At 39.0% G+C, this 20359-nt stretch overlaps 1 protein-coding gene across 2 annotated transcripts in view; it reads right to left on the reverse strand.

The window, feature by feature from the left end:
- Positions 1 to 20359, reverse strand: part of tspan4a (tetraspanin 4a) — a 115926-nt gene that overhangs the window by 5695 nt on the left and 89872 nt on the right. For both annotated transcript variants that reach the window (XM_029428712.1, XM_029428711.1), the window contains 2 exons: positions 5764 to 5865; positions 3620 to 3751 (listed from right to left, as the gene is read on the reverse strand). In XM_029428712.1, coding sequence (XP_029284572.1) covers positions 3620 to 3751; positions 5764 to 5865 — 234 coding nt within the window. The remainder of the gene's footprint in view (positions 1 to 3619; positions 3752 to 5763; positions 5866 to 20359) is intronic.

A 20359-nucleotide genomic window follows, 5' to 3' on the forward strand; every position in this document is an offset into this window, starting at 1 on the left:
AAGAAAGACATTTAGCACAAGTTTGAAACAGCGTGTCACTCACGATACTTCAAAATGTTTAATCGTGAGGATGCAGAAAATATACACCAGTGTCTTTCAGAGTTATCATATTACACAGTATACTATATATAGTCATTATATTCAACTGTATGATGAGAGCATCTCACAAGGTTCGTTAAGTAGTTTTGTCAGCAGAATTTGCTTTTTTGTCTTAAGTATGGACGTCTCAAAATCTAAAGTGCTCAGATTTCTTTTTTTTATGTGAACATCTACAATTCCATGACAACTGGAGACCTCCGTCTGCTGATGAAGATCATGTGACATGGTAGTCCCAGAACAGCTAGTAAATGGACCTTGTTGTGGTAAGAATGAACTCTGAACCTTAAATTGTAAGATGTTGGACATGTTATACTTTCTAAAAACATTCAACAAGGTATGTCACTTTTTAAAACAGATGTGTGACAGACCTAATTTGGAGCGTTACAGACCGCGACTGTTTCTACAGGCGACATCTGGCACACTTGATAGGATTTTTAAAATGAGCCCATTTACCATTTTGTTGCATCGACTCAGTAACATCTGAAGCTACGCTGAAATCATTATTGTTCATCATCTTCACTCATTATGATTTACAGTGATTGCTGTACGGCTAGATGACAGAAGTAGACTACGCCGGGAGTTAAGCAGCCTCAGTTTGTTAATGTGTTGACTTCAAAACTTATTTTTAACTTGTCATCACGTCTTACTGTGACACTTTATCTTACGTGTCTAGATTTAAACAAGCATAAATAGTGTTTCTTGCTTTTATAGTTTCAATTTTTATTTACTACCTGATGTGTTTGTTTATTAGTTAGTAGGTTCTTTGAAAAAGTGAAGTGCTGTATGTGCTATTAAAGCACCAAAGCATACAGAAACATACGTGTACAGGCAGACTGACAGCAAATAAGCTTCAACCAACTCAGTACTTGGGTGTCGTTCTGATGTGGGAATAAAATACTTTATTAATGATACTCTAATCAATATTTTGAGTGACTGTGTGTAATGTTGTCTCTGCAGTTCCCCTCAGCTCTCGTGCTCCTTCACACAAAGTGAAGTTATTGTCTTTTAGCTCATTGTTATGGTTATATTTTACTGTCTGCAACTTTACTGTTTTGGTTCACTCACTGCAATAGGCCGCTGTGTTCAACAAAAAAGCTGGAGCATTAAGCAGCTAAAGAGGCAGATACTTTCCTCTGGTGTTGGTTGAGACCAGCCCAAACATAAAATCACACTGAATGTTCGGCTCACATTGTCCAGGTGGCCTGAAACACTTCAAATCAATGATAATTTTGCTCAGTTTCTGCTTGATGTGTAAATAAGCAACTGTTCACTAACACTATCAAAGTTACATAATGCTAAAATGTCAATGTTGTCTTTACAGCTTCTTGGGCTGCCCTCTTTTTTGCAGGAAAAAATAATGCTGGCTAAACAATTATTTTTTGTTGTTGCTGACTGTCAGATGAAGGTGCCACCAAGTAATATTCATACATATATACTTTGTAATTGTCCTCTTAAAGGCTCATTTTGGATCATGTGGCTAAAATCTTTTCCCAAGAGACTGTAACACACTATAGTACATATGGAACGGACCAAAGATCCCAAATAGGATAAGCTTAATCCAAGAATGTATGTTCCCAAGACATGTGGCCCCTTGGGTCCTAAATCAACTGGACCTAAAATTGAACCTTGAGGGATCCCATAGGAAACAGTTGACTAAGGATGAGAATGAATTTCCAATGCAGACGGAGACTTTTAGGGATAAATCTGATGAAACTCAGTCAAAGATTATATAAAATCTAGAGGACGGTCACAATTTGATGCATTAGCTGCCAAGAGGAGAAAATGAGTCAAGAGGCCCGATCGAGCAAGACTTATGAAACCAGACTGAAATGTTCAAAGATGGTGTCGAAAAGTATAAAAGAGAGCAGTTCAGTCAACAAAAGATATTTTCTAGGAATCAGGAAAGAAAAGTGATTTAGAAAATGAGTGTGTGGTTGTTCAGGACTAAAAAATGTCCATTTTTTTTTACTTGGAATAATTTTCTAGCTCGAGCTAAATTTAATGACTGAACAACTGCTGGGACTAAATGTGTTAATGACGTTTATAGGACGCGTGTCGAGAGAACAGGAGGTTGCTTTCATGTGAGACACAGTATGCTTCAGAAATAAGATTGTGATTGTCAGAGCACAAGTAAGCGGAGTAATTCTGAATGAATGTATAATATTATTAGCTGTCCCTACTACATATTATCTCAGCACACTCAATTACCTATCCTGCAACAACTCCCAAGTCTTGCTAAATAATGTTGTGGTGCAGATTTATCTATTTGCATACTTTCCTACTGTAGCAATATCACTACACGTGTTACATATTCATCAAGACAAACTTGCAAAAATAATGTAGCTTTTATTTTCCCCTGTTGACTGATGCAATTATCTGCTGCACATCCTGTTTTCACCATCATTAACAGTCATGCTCACACTCATACACATGCTACCCTTCTTGGCAGATTTTCCACATGACACTAATGGATTTAAACTAAAGAACCAACCCTTTTTTCCCACCTGGTTTGGCAGCAGCAAAAACGTACATTACAGGTCATTTAGCAGACGCTCTTATCCAGAGCGACTTACAGGGAACTAACTACAGGGGCAGTCCCCCTGGAGCAACTCAGAGTTAAGTATCTTGCTCCGGGGCACAATGATGGCAGCCCTGGTGTTAAAATCACGACCTTCTGGTGTTCTGTTTGAAAGGCATCATCAATTTGTGTAACTTGCTGAACTAGTTTATTTTAATTACACAATTTTCCGAATTTTTCAAACTTCAAACTTTCAAAAAAAAGAAAGGAGGGAGGAGTTTTGCAAATACATCAGAGATCACGGACGTTCCCATAAGAATGAATAGATTTCCGGTTGACTCGCATAAGTGCACAAAGCTATGTGGAGAAGAGGCGTTAAAACACATGCACCACATGTATACTTCTTTTTGTAGTTGTAAAGTATTTTATGACAAAGAACTGTTATTTAGTTATATGGTTGCTTTCTTAAGCTTGTATCACGATCCGAAAGTGAAACAACAACTCCCTGCAGAGTACAGCTAAAAACACGGATTATACTATTATATTATAACCAGATGAACATTAGTAGCACCGGCAGTCAAGTCCTTCTGGACAGAAGTGAATAATTCAACATAAAGCTCTCACTATTGGCTCAATAGATAACTGGTTACTTAAAATGTTTTAATCTTAAAAGAAGATTAAAAAGATTTAATTCAATTATATTTTGTAAATCTGTATCTAAGATGAAAGTGGACCTTGGTTTCCCTGTACACTCACCAGTGCAGATAAACTTAACATTATGATTAGTTGATTATCAATGTCTTATCAAACTTTAAATACCCGTTTCTCACGTACAGCCACATGCACACTGCTCCACATGCCTGGTGTTTCTAGTTACGGTTGCTAAGGTCAATTGACAATTGCTGGGAAATGGGTTTAGCCAACAATGAATTTCTAATCCTGTATAAAACATTATAACGTTAGTTATTGGAAACATTCTTTGGTTTTCACGCCAGAACTTACCGCTGTCCACCATGTTCCTGGGTTGTCCAGGCCACAGTTGTCGCTGTACTCCAGGCAGCAGGAGTCCGGCACACGGCTGGCGTTGTAAACTTCAAACCAGTCTGTGTGGTTGGTGACTCCACAGCAGCGAAACTGCACCAGAGAAAAACAATAAGTCATGATCATGACACTAAAATGCTAAATTGTGATATCAAATAAACATCCTCCGCTGATGGAAAGTAAAATGACCTGAATAGAATAAGATTTCCTGGTGCGTAACAATTCATATGTGCTGGGCGTAGGAACCTTTAATCTTCCTGATATTGAGCTGCAGCCCCTTTTTGTACAATCCACATCTCATTTGTCTCAAAGCCCTAAAATCATTTTCTAACTCACCTGCTACTTGTTATCTACATCTTCCCTCTTTGTGATTGCTATGGATTTTTGATAAGGGATCATGGTTTCCACCACAATTCAATTCATCAGTGTACTTCATGAAAAGATAAAGTGCCCCTGATGTTTTGTGCATTCAGCGGACTATATTTCCACACAGGAATAATGTTGCCCCAGCCGCTCCCCATGCCGCTCCGTGCACAGAATCAGGGATTGTGTGTTAATTTAAAACTCGCTCACTTGAACAATGGATCCAGTTTGCAATTTATCATGAAGTACAGCTGAATTTAAATGACCGGAACGCATCTAAATCATAATTTTAAAGTTTGAGAATAAAATCAAAGGCTAAACACAGCACAGAGTCAGAATATTCAAATGTTTATCACCTTGAAAAGTTTACAACCAGCGTAGCACGTTACCCTTTATGATTTATTGCGACGACATTTGGCGTCTTTTTACTACTTCTACTCATGTGTGAAGATTCTCTTCCATTCCGTAAGGAGCCATTAATAATATTCAGGGTGAACTTTGGTCCAGGGACATCTGCTGTATTATCTATTCAGTGACTCAGCATGTATAAGGGAGGCTTGGGAGGGACAACGGTGACAGAATGAGAGCTGCCTTTTAATATACTTCCTCTCAGCCAGACATTATGAAGCCCCATACATACACACGGCTGCCCTTATTTGACAAGGAAAGAAGTGTACATCTCAAACGGTGGCTCATTCAGGCAGATTTCTCTCATGTTATCATGCTGTACGCAGGGGAAAAGCAACCTCTGCATATTAACACCCACACATTTGCATAAGTTATTTGCAATATATTTCTCTGTCGTCATTTATGCCTCTACAGTCCCCATACGCGCACACACTTGCACAATATGCCTTGCAGACACTACACATGCATGTACACAGACTAGAGCCAAACAGTCAGTGTTTACCGCTCATTTGCTAATGGAACAGAACTGAAGCACAGGGTCTGTGATGTGAAAAAAGCTCCAAAGAGCCTTGAAATCTACAATCTATCATTTGATGTCTCCCAAAGGCATTCACCAGCAGCGGCATCTGTCCTCTGCAATCCTTAATTCCAAATCTCTATTCCTCACATTGCATTGTTGAGAAAATATAAATAAATAATAGAAAGGAAAAAGCCCATCAAAGTGAGAGCTGGAAACAAAGATTACCTCAGAGAGTCTATGATGTTTGCATTAATCTCTCTCATAGCATTTTACCGCAGCATTTAAACCCACAAAGCTTCCAGTGTGTGTTACTGTCAGTTGAGACATTTCAAACACTTTTAATGCCATTTTGTTTTAGATTGCCAGTATTTTTTTTACCAGCCTTGTAAATGTCCAGATCCCATTAACTACAGGAAGGATTGCAGTGTTTTATAAAAATTTGATTTGAATGAAATATCAAATCAAATGGCCCTTCAATATTTGACTACTCCATGTTAATTTAATGTGATCACAGTGGTTCAAATGGTGAAACCTTGCCAGTAGCAAAAGTAAGCACTGCCACAATTAATAATGCAGTCAAAACGTCATGTATCTCAGCTTGTGACAAGGTATTTTGCAAGACTCGACTTGTTAAATGGCATTGAAGTTAATTTTGAATGGGCTGCAATGGTCTCAACATACAATTTTTTAAAGCTTCATTACCTCAGTAGACTGTGAGTAAGAGGAAGAAAAAGGTCTTTAAACCTCTGGGCTTTATGTCTTAACTATCTTCTAACTTGTGCTTTAGATCTGCTCCAGTGATCACACATCTTACATCGGTTTGTACTATCATCCAGGCGTTGGTCAGACCCACGTTGCCCTCTGTGCCGAAGAGCTGGAGGCCCTTCTTCAGATCCCTCTGGGCGTAGTGATCAATCTGAGAAGACAGGACAAGAAAAATGTTTGTAACAAATCTAATTTTTACCAGTGTGAGTTTGAGTGAGGTGTGATAGAGGTTACTTTTAACCACCTAATACAAGTTATGGGTTTTTAATGTAAATATTACGGTTTTTTTTTACCTCTACAGTATGTGACAGCAGACAGTATACAAAGGCAGAAATCATTATTCAGCATTGTTTTATATAGTAGACCACGGGTTCATCAATAAACATGAATAGAATAGATATGAATAACACAGATCTTCTCTTTCCCAACAGGGAAGGCAATTTATCTTTGTCTCACTAATACAGACAATAAACACAGTACAAAGAACAAACAACTCCATACAAACACACATTACAAATACAGTACAGTAATATGTGCAAATGTTAATACATCTTTTTGAAATATTTTAGTGCGGTTTGTTCATTCTATTAATTGCACAAGGTACAAAGCCTCCCTTTATCTATCTTTTTGTTTGCCAAATGTTTGTATTGCACGTTGTGTATTGCAATGCGTAGTATTGCAGAGGGCATTATATTAAATTCAGACCTGAGGGGATGTTTAGTAACATTAAAAACAGACACGTTGATACCTGAGTGCCTGCAGTTTTTCCTGCTATGCACCAGAGGATGAGGAAATACTCAGATCTTTTACTTTTGTAATAGCAGTTTGTAGAAATACTCTTACAAGTCAAAGCCCTGCATTCAATATCTTACTTAAGAAACATTTGCATCAAAGTATTTGCATCAAAATATACTTATTTACTTATAATTGGATTATGATTTGTGACGCATTAACGTGTTCATCACATTAATGCTATAGCTATTAAAGTCGGAGCTAATTTTAATTACTTCATAAAGTGCCGGGTAGCCTAATCTATAACAATTCATCATAATCAATTAGTTGATTTAATAGTGTTGTCAAATAAATGTAAAAAGTGCAATATTTCATATAGAAGTTTAAAGTGACAAAGAATGGAAATACTCAAGTAAAGTACAAGTACCACAAAACAGCACTTGAGTAAATGTACTTAGTTAAATTCCACTACTGCTAAGCACAACTCAATGGACTGATGCTCATACTCTGCTCATATTTCCTCAAGTGTTCTCACATGGTGTTAAGACGAATAAACTGCGGTCTTTTCTGAACTGAACTGAATCGGACTTTGTCTGAGCCAACACGCTGCAGGACGGCAGGTTACTGAGCCGCTGTTTATCAAACAAGCTACGTGCAGATCCATGTGGGTTTAATTTAGAAGCTCTGGATCAGCAGTGTGAACCTAAACAAACAAGATAAAAATATTTAACGAAATCAGCCGAAAACAAACTGTCACAGAGATAAACATGGTTAAATACAACAAAACTTTGCATTTACCGAACCTAAAATACATACATTAATTTAAAATCAACAATACAATCAGAGAGCGTGGGTACGGTATACAAACAGCAAACACACACACACACACACACACACACACACACACACACACACACAGAAGCTGCTCAGCCTTGTTTACAGATTTACAAGGTCAATCCCATCAGACATCAATTGTATTGATCTCCACTGACCTTGCTCTCTCCTTTAGTGCAGCATTCACCAAACAACTTGTTGAGTTTTTAAAGACTCAAACAAAATCATGACCTTCATTTTGCCAAACATCTTGTCAATGTTGAATATGGGTTGCTGAATACATTTACTAGTAAACCTTGGCAGTATACTACATATTTTAAAGGGATGAACAGGGTAACGTGACCAGAGGTGAAAGGTCTATTTAAGCTGTAGGGGACAAAGTAGTCAAATATGTTCCTTAAATAAAACCTTTGATTATATTTTGCATTCATCTAAATCTTTAAGTAACTAAAGCTATAACATAAATAAAAGTACAATATGTGCCTCTGAACTGTAGTGGAGTAGATGGAAATACTCAAGGAAAGTACCTCAAAATTGTACAGTACTTAAGTAAATTCATTTAGTTACTGTCCACCACTGTACGTGACAAAGCCTTCCTACAAATACTCACTGTAATATGAGATTTCTGTGACACAAAAGTCATTTTAGGCACTTAAGACAAGTGGCAGATATTCTGGAAACATCAGATCTCTCCATCAAAATTAGTTTCTGAACAAAGTTGAGTTAAGAAACATGGTGACAATCCTGCTTAAAGGCAATTTTTTAACAGGTGGATCCCTTATTTGTTAGAACGTCAGAAACGAGCGCAAGGGTGTTTAGGTAATACGGCAATTTTCTTTTTAGCAATTTTTCAGCAAAGGTACGGAAGAAGAAGACTGCAAGCTAATATGGATGCAAACAAAGCAGGATATTAAAATGATTTAAAAAGTCGTCTTTACAGGTGTTTTATAAGAAAGGAAATGCATTCAGCACTTTGTTGGGGCTCAAGGGTACACACAACACATATTTAAATGTTATGTTTACAAGAAAACTCCACAGGGTAGCCTATACATATTAATTAGTTATTTTACATCAACAAAGAGTAGTTTTAAAAGCTGTTAATGAGGGCATTTTGAAAGGTGAGTCAGTTACCATAAAAAGAACATTTTCACAGACTTTTGTACGATTTGTGAATAAAGCTGACAAGGTGACACTTTCTTTCACATTCAAGAGATTATGGGTAACATTTTCCTGCAATATTACAGGAAATCTTTCTTGTAATACCTTCTTACTTTTCTCAGATATCTCATCAACACTTCCTTAACAACTGGTCGCTTTCCAAACACTCTTAAAGAGGCAAGAGTGAACCCTCTCCTAAAGAAACCCACACTCATCCCTTCTGACGTGAACAACTACAGACCTGTCTGTCTTCTTCCATTTATTTTCAGAATACTTGAGCCTTGGTCTTCAATCAACTCTTGTCTTACCTTCACCAGAACAACCTTCTTGAGCTAAACCAATCTGGTTTCAAGGCAGGCCACTCAACTGAGCGTGCCCTCCTCACTGTCACTGAGAAACTTTAGGGAGGCTGATTCACACTCGATCAGCCTCCCTTTCTCTGTTGTCATCCTTCTGGAACTTTCTGCTGCTCCTTTACATCCTCCAAGAACTGGGAGTCTCAGGCTCTGCTCTCTCCCTGCTCAAATCCTACCTAAAGGACCGCACCTACAGGGTAACTCGGACCCTTGTCAACTCACCACTGGGGTACGTCATCTCACGCCTTGACTGCTGCAACTCCTTCCTGGACTGCCTACATGTGCCATCCGACTTCTACAGCTCATCCAGAATGCAACAGCCCGACTGGTCTTCAACCCGCCCAAGTTTTCCCACACTACACCGCTCCTCCGCTCCTTTCATTGGTTACCAGTTTTGGAGCCAGTGCTATCCTGGCTCCAAAAGGTGGAACGAGCTCCCCATTGATATCAGGTCAGCAGAAAGTCTTCACATCTTCTGTCGCAAACTGAAAACCCACCTGTTTTGACTGCACCTAAGCCAATATCATTTTTTTTTTTAAACGTCTTTTTCTTTATGTAGCACTAACTTTGTTGGCTTATTTGAAGCTAAAGGTTTAATTTTTATTCTATCGTTTCTGTATGTTGCACTTACATCAGTTTCTCTTATTTGAAGCTAATGTACTTGCAAGATTCTTGCTGTTCAGAGTTGTATCCTCATGATTGTTTGCACTTATTGTAAGTTGCTTTGGACAAAAGCGTCATTTAAATGAACTGTAATGTAATGCAATGTAATGTAATTTGTGATGGGGGACATCACATTAGGTAAACGGTATTAGAGCCACGTAAAGACATGTGATATTTGCCACAACAGGTGATTTAAGGTTGTATGTCATTAACATGCCTCAAGGTATAATTAGTTTTGTTGTACTTGTACTTTACTTGAGTATTTCGTAGCTGATATTGTCGACTGTAACTATACATTATTATAGAATATTCATATTTCTGTTATAGGACAGACCAACAGAAACTGAAGGAACAATATCGCACAATAATGCACGTGATAGGTAAATGTCAAACTGCATCGCAGCAGTCAGTGAAAGTGGGTGACGGTGACCAATAACGATCGTTAGGCTCATTTAAAGTACAAGTTTTGAGAAAAAACACAGATACAAATCAGGCTTTCATTCATAAACATTATATTTTAGACTCCAAAGGTTACCCTATGCTTTTACTTATTCTTTGTCCACCACTGTGTAAAACAAAACGTGGCTCATAATGTAGCCAACAAAGAAATCTTAACATAAACAGGTTATGATGTGTTATGACGAAAATATGAAGATGTGATACCAATCTGTCTCTCCCTTTTCTGAAAATAGTATGTTTGTTTTTGTACTTAGACATGTGACAACCTTACCAGGAGGACATGTTCAATGCAACAAATCACATGGACAGTTTAATATTTTCCCTCAAAACAGCAATACTGTGACATTTTGCTCAGTAAAATTGATAGTCACAATTGTGTGTGGGTGTGGTGACTGTATATAAAATCCTTGCAATAAACAAACAATCTTCTCTATAAAAGTAAGTAAAGAACAGAGAAGCATTCTGACAGTTTGAGGACTTGACAAAGAAATGTTCCCAGCCTACTTCTCAGTTTTATACAGTTCCATTTAGAAAACAATAACACTCTATCATGAACTTTTGAACCCTTGTCAATACTTGGCCTGTAGCTGCTGCTTTGGGAAACAACATAAACCATCAAAGAAACACATTTCTAGCCTGCAAAAATGAACATGTACTTTCTTCTTATATTTAAAAAACATAGTTTAATTTGATCGGACATGGGGTTGAACTTGGGGCAGACAAACTTCAGCTCTGGTTTGGTCTCCACCAACTAGTAACATATCTGGATTTTTAGCTTCTAGATGTGCAACTTTATGTGCTAGGCAGGTAGTTGCTGGAAACAGGGTTGATGAGAGCTGTGAGACTGAACCATACAAGAAAATGTAGTGATACACTGAAACGATCAGCTAAAAGAGGCTAAAAAGCTGCATAGAGTTTACTGATAATTCTCTGTGTTTGTCAATTTGACATCCCACAATGTTATTACATTTATTAATATTATTTTTTTATCTTTAATATTGTGCACAGCGCAAGTGCATGTTAATTGCAGTAATTATTACACTTATTGCACATCCACTTCATAGGTGGGATCCCTCTCACAGTAAAAAGAAGATGATGCATTAGGGTCTGTAAACATTTTAACGTTTTTCCATAATTTGGATGCCTCAAAGAGACGGAGATGAAAGAGAATTCGGAATGACAAGATACATGACACAGATTGTAATTTCTTGCAACAATAAAGAACTGTTGATCTGATTTCTACATACACTGGTGCTATAAGCTACTGCATGACCTCACAACTCTGGCACAAGACAACATGCGAGCTATGTGATGCAAGAATCTAGCACAGGGAGCACTTATGTCCTATTTGAGTGGACTGGATAAAGTCTTCTGAAGTTGTGCAAATAAAAAAAAAGAGAAAAGAAAAAGAAAAATACTTTTTATTCAAATCTAAGTAGGTCATTAGTGAAGAGTGACTCCTGTGAAAGTGCGGCAAGCAGACTAAGACACGGTTGTACTTTCAGCTCAGTATTGATGTTGTCCTCGGGACTTCAGGCGCCCTTTAACTACACCAGGCGAGTCAGAGATGGGCCATCAATTATTTATATAGCGGAGATACAAGGAGAGATAAGAGATGTATATGGAGAGGAGAGGAGACGAGGGAAGGGGAGAAGAGAGAAAGGAGAGGAGACGAGGGGAGAGGAGAGAAAGGAGAGAAAGGAGAGAGGAGGAGAGGAAAGAATACAAGGGGAGGGGAGAAAAGAAGAGAGGAGATGAGGGCAGAGAAGAGTAGGGGAGGGGAGAGGAGAGGAGAGGAGAGGAGATGAGGGCAGAGAAGAGTAGGGGAGGGGCGGGAAGACGAGACGAGAGGAGAGGAGGAAAGGTTAGGGGAGGAGAGGAGAGGAGAGAAGAGAAGAGAAGAGAAGAGAAGAGAAGAGAAGAGAAGAGAAGGGGAGGGGAGAGGAGTGGAGACGAGAGGAGACGAGAGGAGAAGAGATGAGGGCAGAGAAGAGTAGGGGAGGGGCGGGGAGACGAGACGAGACGAGACGAGACGAGAGGAGAGGAGGAAAGGTTAGGGGAGGGGAGGATAGGAGAGGAGAGGAGAGAAGAGAAGAGAAGAGAAGAGAAGAGAAGAGAAGAGAAGAGGAGGGAAAGGGAGGAGAGGATAGGAGAGGAGAGGAGGAGAGAGTAGGGAAGGTTAGGGAAGGTTGGGGAAGGTTAGGGGAGAGGAGAAGAGAGAAGGTTAGGGGAGAGAAGAAGAGAGGAGAGGAGAGGAAAGGAGAGGAGAGGAGAGTATGGAAGGTTAGGTGGGAGGAGAGGAGAGGAGAGGAGAGGAGATGAGAGGAGATGAGAGGAGAGGAGAGGAGAGGAGAGTATGGAAGGTTAGGGGAGAGGAGAGGAGAGGAGAGGAGAGTATGGAAGGGTAGGTAAGATGAGAGGAGAGGAGAGGAGAGGAGAGGAGAGGAGAGGAGAGGAGAGTAGGGAAGGTTAGGGGAGAGGAGAGAAGAGGAGAGGAGAGTTGGGAAGGTTAGGGGAGAGGAGAGAAGAGGAGAGGAGAGTAGGGAAGGTTAGAGGAGATGAGAGGAGAGGAGAGTATGGAAGGTTAGGTGAGAGGAGAGGAGAGGAGAGGAGAGGAGAGGAGAGGAGAGGAGAGGAGAGGAGAGGAGAGTATGGAAGGTTATAGGAGAGGAGAGAAGAGGAGAGGAGAGTAGGGAAGGTTAGAGGAGATGAGAGGAGAGGAGAGTATGGAAGGTTATAGGAGAGGAGAGAAGAGGAGAGGAGAGGAGAGGAGAGTAGGGAAGGTTAGGGGAGAGGAGAGAAGAGGAGAGGAGAGTTGGGAAGGTTAGGGGAGAGGAGAGAAGAGGAGAGGAGAGTAGGGAAGGTTAGAGGAGATGAGAGGAGAGGAGAGTATGGAAGGTTAGGTGAGAGGAGAGGAGAGGAGAGGAGAGGAGAGGAGAGGAGAGGAGAGGAGAGGAGAGGAGAGTATGGAAGGTTATAGGAGAGGAGAGAAGAGGAGAGGAGAGTAGGGAAGGTTAGAGGAGATGAGAGGAGAGGAGAGTATGGAAGGTTATAGGAGAGGAGAGAAGAGGAGAGGAGAGGAGAGGAGAGGAGAGGAGAGTAGGGAAGGTTAGGGGAGAGGAGAGAAGAGGAGAGGAGAGTTGGGAAGGTTAGGGGAGAGGAGAGAAGAGGAGAGGAGAGTAGGGAAGGTTAGAGGAGATGAGAGGAGAGGAGAGTATGGAAGGTTAGGTGAGAGGAGAGGAGAGGAGAGGAGAGGAGAGGAGAGGAGAGGAGAGGAGAGGAGAGTATGGAAGGTTATAGGAGAGGAGAGAAGAGGAGAGGAGAGTAGGGAAGGTTAGAGGAGATGAGAGGAGAGGAGAGTATGGAAGGTTATAGGAGAGGAGAGGAGAGAAGAGGAGAGGAGAGTAGGGAAGGTTAGGGGAGAGGAGAGAAGAGAAGAGGAAGGGAAAAATGGATTTAAAAGAGTGGCTGTTGGAAACACGTAAACAGGGGAGATGAGAGAGACGGTGAACCAGAAAACAATGAAGGGCAGTATATATAAAAGCAATACACTGTGGGGCCGATGAAGTATCTTTAGGACTCCTTGACTCTATGACTCTTACAGTAGAAGCAGAGAAAGGGAGCTTTCCATCTGTGACAGGCCAAGGAGAAAGGACATTATGTGTGAGAGAAACACAAGAAAGAGATTTCAGAGAAGAGGAAATAATGAGAGGAAAATGGCACAATTTACCTGCTCCCTCCAAACAGTGAATACCCATTACCTGTGTCATAAATGTAGGAGGAAGACAGAATCAGAGCTACAGTAAAGTAGAAAAAGACATTAAAAAAGAGAGGAAAAATATGTGATCAAATTCCCTGCAGATGTCCCGTAGACACATAATTTCACTTTCAGACACCAAACTGCATAAAACATGCCTCTACAGTGACGGTGCTGGTGCTAAAAAAGGAGGATTTTAACATTATTGATTCATAACTTAAATTGCTGCCTTCAAGTTTGGAATTCATCACTGCAGCGCTGACAGCTTTGTACCGCAGGATCATCTAAAATAAAGGACGTATTAAATGTTGATTTAAAAAGTCATGTTTCAGGCGTTTTAAATATGTGTAATTTTGTCACCCAATCCTCTGTGTGTTTTCTGAATGCACCAAAATGTCCCACTGGGCTTCTGCCTTTCACATTTATTAGGTGCCCATGCATATTGGCAAGGACTGGCTTCATGCAAGTGCTTTCATTTTATCCTTCCTCCGAGGGAGCACAGATTACATTCCCTGGACTCCAACCCAATTTGGACCAAAGTCAAGAATTCTTTCAAGGGCATTTTGACTGCAGACTGCACTTTAGTCTGACTTGCATTCGCTTTATTTCCCCCGGCTTGAGCTTAAATCTTCGGAAGTGTTGCACTGAATTTAAAAAAGGAGTTATAGGGGAATGCCACACTTCTGAAGAATCCACATATGTTATTCTTGTGCCTGAGGAAAGATCAATCAATAACTGTGAAGACCAACTCTTCTCTGAAGCTAGAAGCTCAAGACCCTTACATTTGTAAAGTGGGATGTGATATCTGGTAGTGCTCCTCAGATAATGAATGGTACAACCAAGTCACAAATTTGAGGTTTCTGTCTCTGAATTGTAATTCTGTCCCGGGGCACATCAATAACATACGTGAATAATTTAAATATTGTGGCATTCCCTTTAAGTGACTAATCTCTTTCCTTAGCTGGGGCAAATCAATTACAATTTCCATCCTCTGTTTCTAATCAGTTCCTGATTAACACTTGGCAAACCATGCGAATAGACCATCAATTCTGCTAAAGGGAAGCAGTGAACTGGCAGTAAGGGATGATAAATCAGGTAGTAGTAGATGTTGGACAACAACACAAGGTCAATGCTCATTATCAAAGGTCCAACAGCAACTTCCATTGTGTTTTTAAACATTCATTGAAACCTGAAATTCAACACAGAGGTCATTGTGTTGCCATGGCCTGTTCTCAAGCGGCAACCTCTGGTTCTGAAAAGTGAAGCCGATGCAGGATTGCCTTAAAGCTGCATTCTTTCGAACTGTCAGCATGGGCCGACTCCTCTGGTTGCAAAAAGAAGTCCAGTTGTATAGAACAAGAGAAAATGACCCTACTTCTCACTTGATTTATTACCTCAGTAAACAGTTTCCTGACGGGTCTATGGTTCCAATCGCTAGTTCAAAGTCTTCTTCGTGGCTATCTTGTGATTGACAAGTCGCTACCTTGTTTTCGTCTTACAACTTTCACAGCGTGTTTACAGCTCATGAAAGTTAATTGTAACATTTTGGTCTTGTTCAGCATTCGGTTGTACTTAGCGCCACCATCTCGTTTCACTTTTCGTTCGAAAAAAACAAGATGGCGACCGCCAAAATGTGTAACTCAAGGCTTCAAAACCGTAGTCCACAAACATCCCGGTTACTACATCCACTTCTAATAGACAAGGCTGTCTGTTCTCAATGTTAAAGTTACAAAGGATGTGAAGTACTACTTTGATGCGCAACTGAAATACTCTTTAAAGCTTTCGCCTGTAGCTATTGACAACAACAGGTGCATTTTCCTGAATCTGCCATCTAAAGCATTCAGCCTGTCCTGAACTGTTTTACATCACTGTATGTTTATCCTTTTTCTGATGATCATCTTTTCTCTGCTGCTTTTCCGTCCCTGTGGTTTAGCCAGCTAACTCTTGTGGAATGGATTATTATGTTAATATAGATTATGCACAGCGTAGATATTTTTGGCGTCTAGTCCTTATAGCTCACAGCGGAGTATCAAGCAGGGAGTGGGAAATTATGATAAAAAGATAAAAACTTCACTCCTTGGGGAAAGTAGACTCAGAGCCTATAGGAGGATATTGGGGTGGAGGCATGACTTTGGAAATGCTGTTTGAACAGCAGCAGGAGCAGCAAAGGACGGCATAGCTTTCACTATGGAGGCGAGGCAGCAGGTGAGGCAGCAGGTGAGGCAGCAGGTGATATGTATATAGGAATAGATAGGTATATGTTGCAGTGAGAGGCATATGCCATCTGAGTGTAGTGACTGACTGGAGTTGACCGCCTGTATTTACTCTCAGGCTTTTATTCATTTGTAAACATTGTTCAAATAAAATATGAAAAGTTATGTTAAGTTACATTAGCTGGCTTGACTGGGCTGAATCCTAACGTATTGTCAAAACAACTACAGTATCCAATGAATTATTTATTTCGAGGAGTCACAATTCCTGTTTTCTAGAAAATCTTAACCACCAAAAAGTCTATGAAATTATTATATTTAGTTATATTTCCATCAGTATGTTCGTCTGTCCCATTCTCGTGAAAGAAATGAATTTAATCAGGTGTGGTGGTCAAAGGTCAAGGTCACTGTGACCTCACAAAACACATTTTTGGCCAGAACTCAAGAATTCATTCGCTAATTATGACAAATTCACACACGTGAAGTGACGAACATTTTGACAGACATGGATGTAAACTGCAACTAACCCCTAACTGCGAGGCGGTAATTCTCGCTCCTTATGTTTCGTATATTAATCTAACTGGTGAATATATTTTCTCTCTTTACACAATGTTCAGTTTCAAAGCCTTCTTCTAGAACAAAAATGTAACAGAGGAATACAAATCCCTGTATTTTAATCAAATTAAATTACATTTGTATTTATTCATCTATTGCCACCAAAAAATTTAACTTCTAAACTCCCAGAAATAACACTGAGGACATGACCTCTGAACCCTGAACAGAAGTTACAGTAGATCTTATTTTGACTTCCAAAAGTAATGGGGAAGCTGTGAACAGAACTCTTTTGTAGTTTGCACATTTCATTCACAGTGAAGGATTTCTTTTTCAAACGTAATTAGTTTTAAAGTCTTGAGAACTTGAGAAAGAGAATTGATGTGTGACTTTTGGAATTAAATAGGAGGGAATAATCTGCACACATTTGCTGAAACTATATTACATCTGGTGAAAATGGATTTAGTAATATTATTAAACACGGCACATGTAACCAGATTCAACCATTTGAGTCTTTTTCAACACAAACCATATGGTGGACTCGTTTATCCAAAAGTACATTTTAAGATTATTGCCTGCAAATTACAGTGTTAGTATTCTGTACATAGGAGAGTGTAGAAAGAACAGGATGTTTTATTTTACAGTCCACATACCTTAAACCTACACTGTAGTAACGCAGCTTTCTCCCACATGTTTAATGCTTTGTCTTGGTTGCGGTTTATTAACACACAAAGCTGGTAATGTTAGGACAAGACGTACTCTTAGAAAATGTTAGAATCGAACATCAATCAAAGATAACAGTTAAGCAAAATGCTCTTTGTAAGAAAGATGTAAATACAACATCTTAAAATTTCAGGTCTCTATCAAAACTAAACGTGAATTTTGTGTCCCGCACTTCTGAAACCAAACTTACGCCCTCGGCTATACGTGTTCAAAACCTTAGTTTGTTGACTCATAAGCTACTATTTAAAAGGTATGATATGTAACATGTTTCCTCATTCAAATGTCTAAGAATGATTAGATCTATGTTATATATTTTGTTGAGTTGTGTATTTACATTGCATTCCATTTTCCACCACAGTAATCTAGTAGAGACCTATTTTATTTTAATATTTTATTGATATTCTTTGTGAAATGCTCCGAGTTAATTTAAGTTCCTGCTGGTAAACAGTGACAGGCCTATACTGTATGTATAGGGCTTTTATTGTGAAAGGACAATGTTGGAGCAATAAAGAGTTTGCCATCTTGGTTCAGTGCCTATTTGTTATTATTTTAGACATTATTTTATCATTACCCCCGGAACAAACAAAACTTTAGTACATTTTCTCGTCTGTGATTTCTGCCTGAGTCACGTCACACAGATTTTCATCGGCAATGGTGGTTGCTTAACAATGAAGACAACTCCCATGATCCCACGCTACTTCATAACGTCATCACATTTCGTGTTTTGTTATTCTTTTAAATGAGAGAAACCTACCGGCAGAAATGACGTACTGTGTGTTTAAACTACTACTATTTAAACATCACATAGGCCTGCTCATTTTCTAAATCATTACACTGGGATTTGCAGGCTGTAATCTAAAGCGTTATTTGGGTTCAGTTTCTCACTGTATCTGGCTGATATAATGTGTTAGTTTATTCAAATGTGTATGTAGGAGTGGTGACATATTTGATCTCCTGTGTTTCTATTTAATTACAGGATACTAGCCAAGTTACAATTTAAATAGTTTATAATCACCGTCTTTGCAGTTCCTCAACATTATCTGCAGCACTGAAACTGCACACTCCCTTGTCACACATATTCCAAGACAAAAATAAATGTCTTGTCTGTTTGACGATCATCCCAATTTGTCTTTCATATTAACATTGCCCTGTCGTGGGTGTATTTTAGCAATGTGATTAGCCAGGGGGGGTTATTTAATTGCATTTCTCCAGTCTACATGAAATCAAAATGTCTCATGCTTGAAATGTATTCAGACAGGAGTGCTGCATTTTGATATCTTGACAAGCTAAAATGTTTTGACGTCTAAAGCTGGAACAGTAATGATGTGGAAAAAGTGAAGCTATCAGGCTTGTAATGAGAATTCAGTTGGTCTCATGTGTCGTTCGTCTGCAGTTTTAGATATATGATGCTTGTAGTTTGCTTTAGCGCATGAGTGGTTGCACTTCAGCCTACCTGCATTTAAAGTAGTCTGTTCACAAGTGAATACTTTTTCCATTTCCTTCTCCTCATCATAATATTTTACAAATGTTCAGGTTAGTCGAACAGCAGTGTAACAGGGCAAATAAGAGAATACAGAGATGTGAGAGGGAGAGACAGCAGAAACAGACCATGGTTCTCTGGAGAAATTCTGCATGTCAACAGGATTTATCATGTGACATCTTCTTACTGGAAAAACAGATTTTAGTTTCAAACACATTGAACAGAATGAAGGAGATTCAGGCAGCAAAGAAAGACAGTGTAAGGGCGGCCTTTGTTCAGATATGCTTGACAGATCACTTGAGATAAAGTTACACTTCACTTTACCACTTCATAAATTGTTTATCAAACTATATTGTAGCTATTAGCAGATATAGAGATATTTTGAAGTGTTTTGAACAATTAAACACTTAAATGATTTAACATGTTGTATAACAAGTTAATGAATACATTATTACACAGTAGAAGAGCAGAACAGAACAAATCCTTATAGTGTTTACAAAACAAGCCTAAAAGCTACATTTGTCCAACAGCTTTCAGCCACATCTTCATATCTTAGGATGGAGATGTGTGATGACCATGTCATGTTTGTGATGCTGATTCTAAGGAACTGAAAACTGTTCATATATCATTGAAAATATGACGACGTATGTGTTTATACACCAGTTACAGATGTATGTATGTATGTATGTATGTATGTATGTATGTATGTATGTATGTATGTGTGTATGTATGTATGTATGTATGTATGTATGTGTGTATGTATGTATGTATGTATGTATGTGTGTATGTATGTATGTATGTATGTATGTATGTATGTATGTATGTATGTATGTATGTGTGTATGTATGTATGTATGTATGTGTGTATGTATGTATGTATGTATGTGTGTATGTATGTATGTATGTATGTATGTATGTATGTATGTATGTATGTATGTATGTATGTATGTGTGTATGTATGTATGTATGTATGTATGTATGTATGTATGTATGTGTGTGTGTATGTATGCATGTATGTATGTGTGTATGTATGTATGTATGTATGTATGTGTGTATGTATGTATGTATGTATGTATGTATGTATGTATGTATGTATGTATGTATGTGTGTGTGTATGTATGCATGTATGTATGTGTGTATGTATGTATGTATGTATGTATGTGTGTATGTATGTATGTATGTATGTATGTATGTATGTATGTATGTGTGTATGTATGTATGTATGTATGTATGTATGTGTGTATGTGTGTATGTACAGTATATCTCAAAAGTGAGTACACCCTTTAGATTTTTGCAAATATTCTGTTATATCCTTTCAGGGGATAACATTATCCTACTGAAACTTTGATATAACTTAAAGTAGTCAGTGTGCTGCTTGAATAACAGTATAGATTTATTGTCCTTTGAAAATTACTCAGTACACAGCTGTTAATGTCTAAACAGCTGGCAACAAAAGTGAGTACACCCCATAGTGAACATGTCTAAATTGTGCCCAAAGTGTCAATATTTTGTGTGACCACCATTGTTATCTAGCACTGCTTTAACCCTCCTGGGCATGGAATTCACCAGAGCTGCACAGGTTGCTTCTGGAATCTTCTTCCACTCCTCCACGACGACATCACGGAGCGCACGGATGTTGGACACCTTGCACTCCTCCACCTTCCTCTTGAGGATGCCCCACATGTGCTCAATTGGGTTTAGGTCTGGAGACATACTTGGCCA

Source organism: Cottoperca gobio, chromosome 3 (assembly GCF_900634415.1).
Source record: "Cottoperca gobio chromosome 3, fCotGob3.1, whole genome shotgun sequence".
Lineage (NCBI taxonomy): Eukaryota > Metazoa > Chordata > Actinopteri > Perciformes > Bovichtidae > Cottoperca > Cottoperca gobio.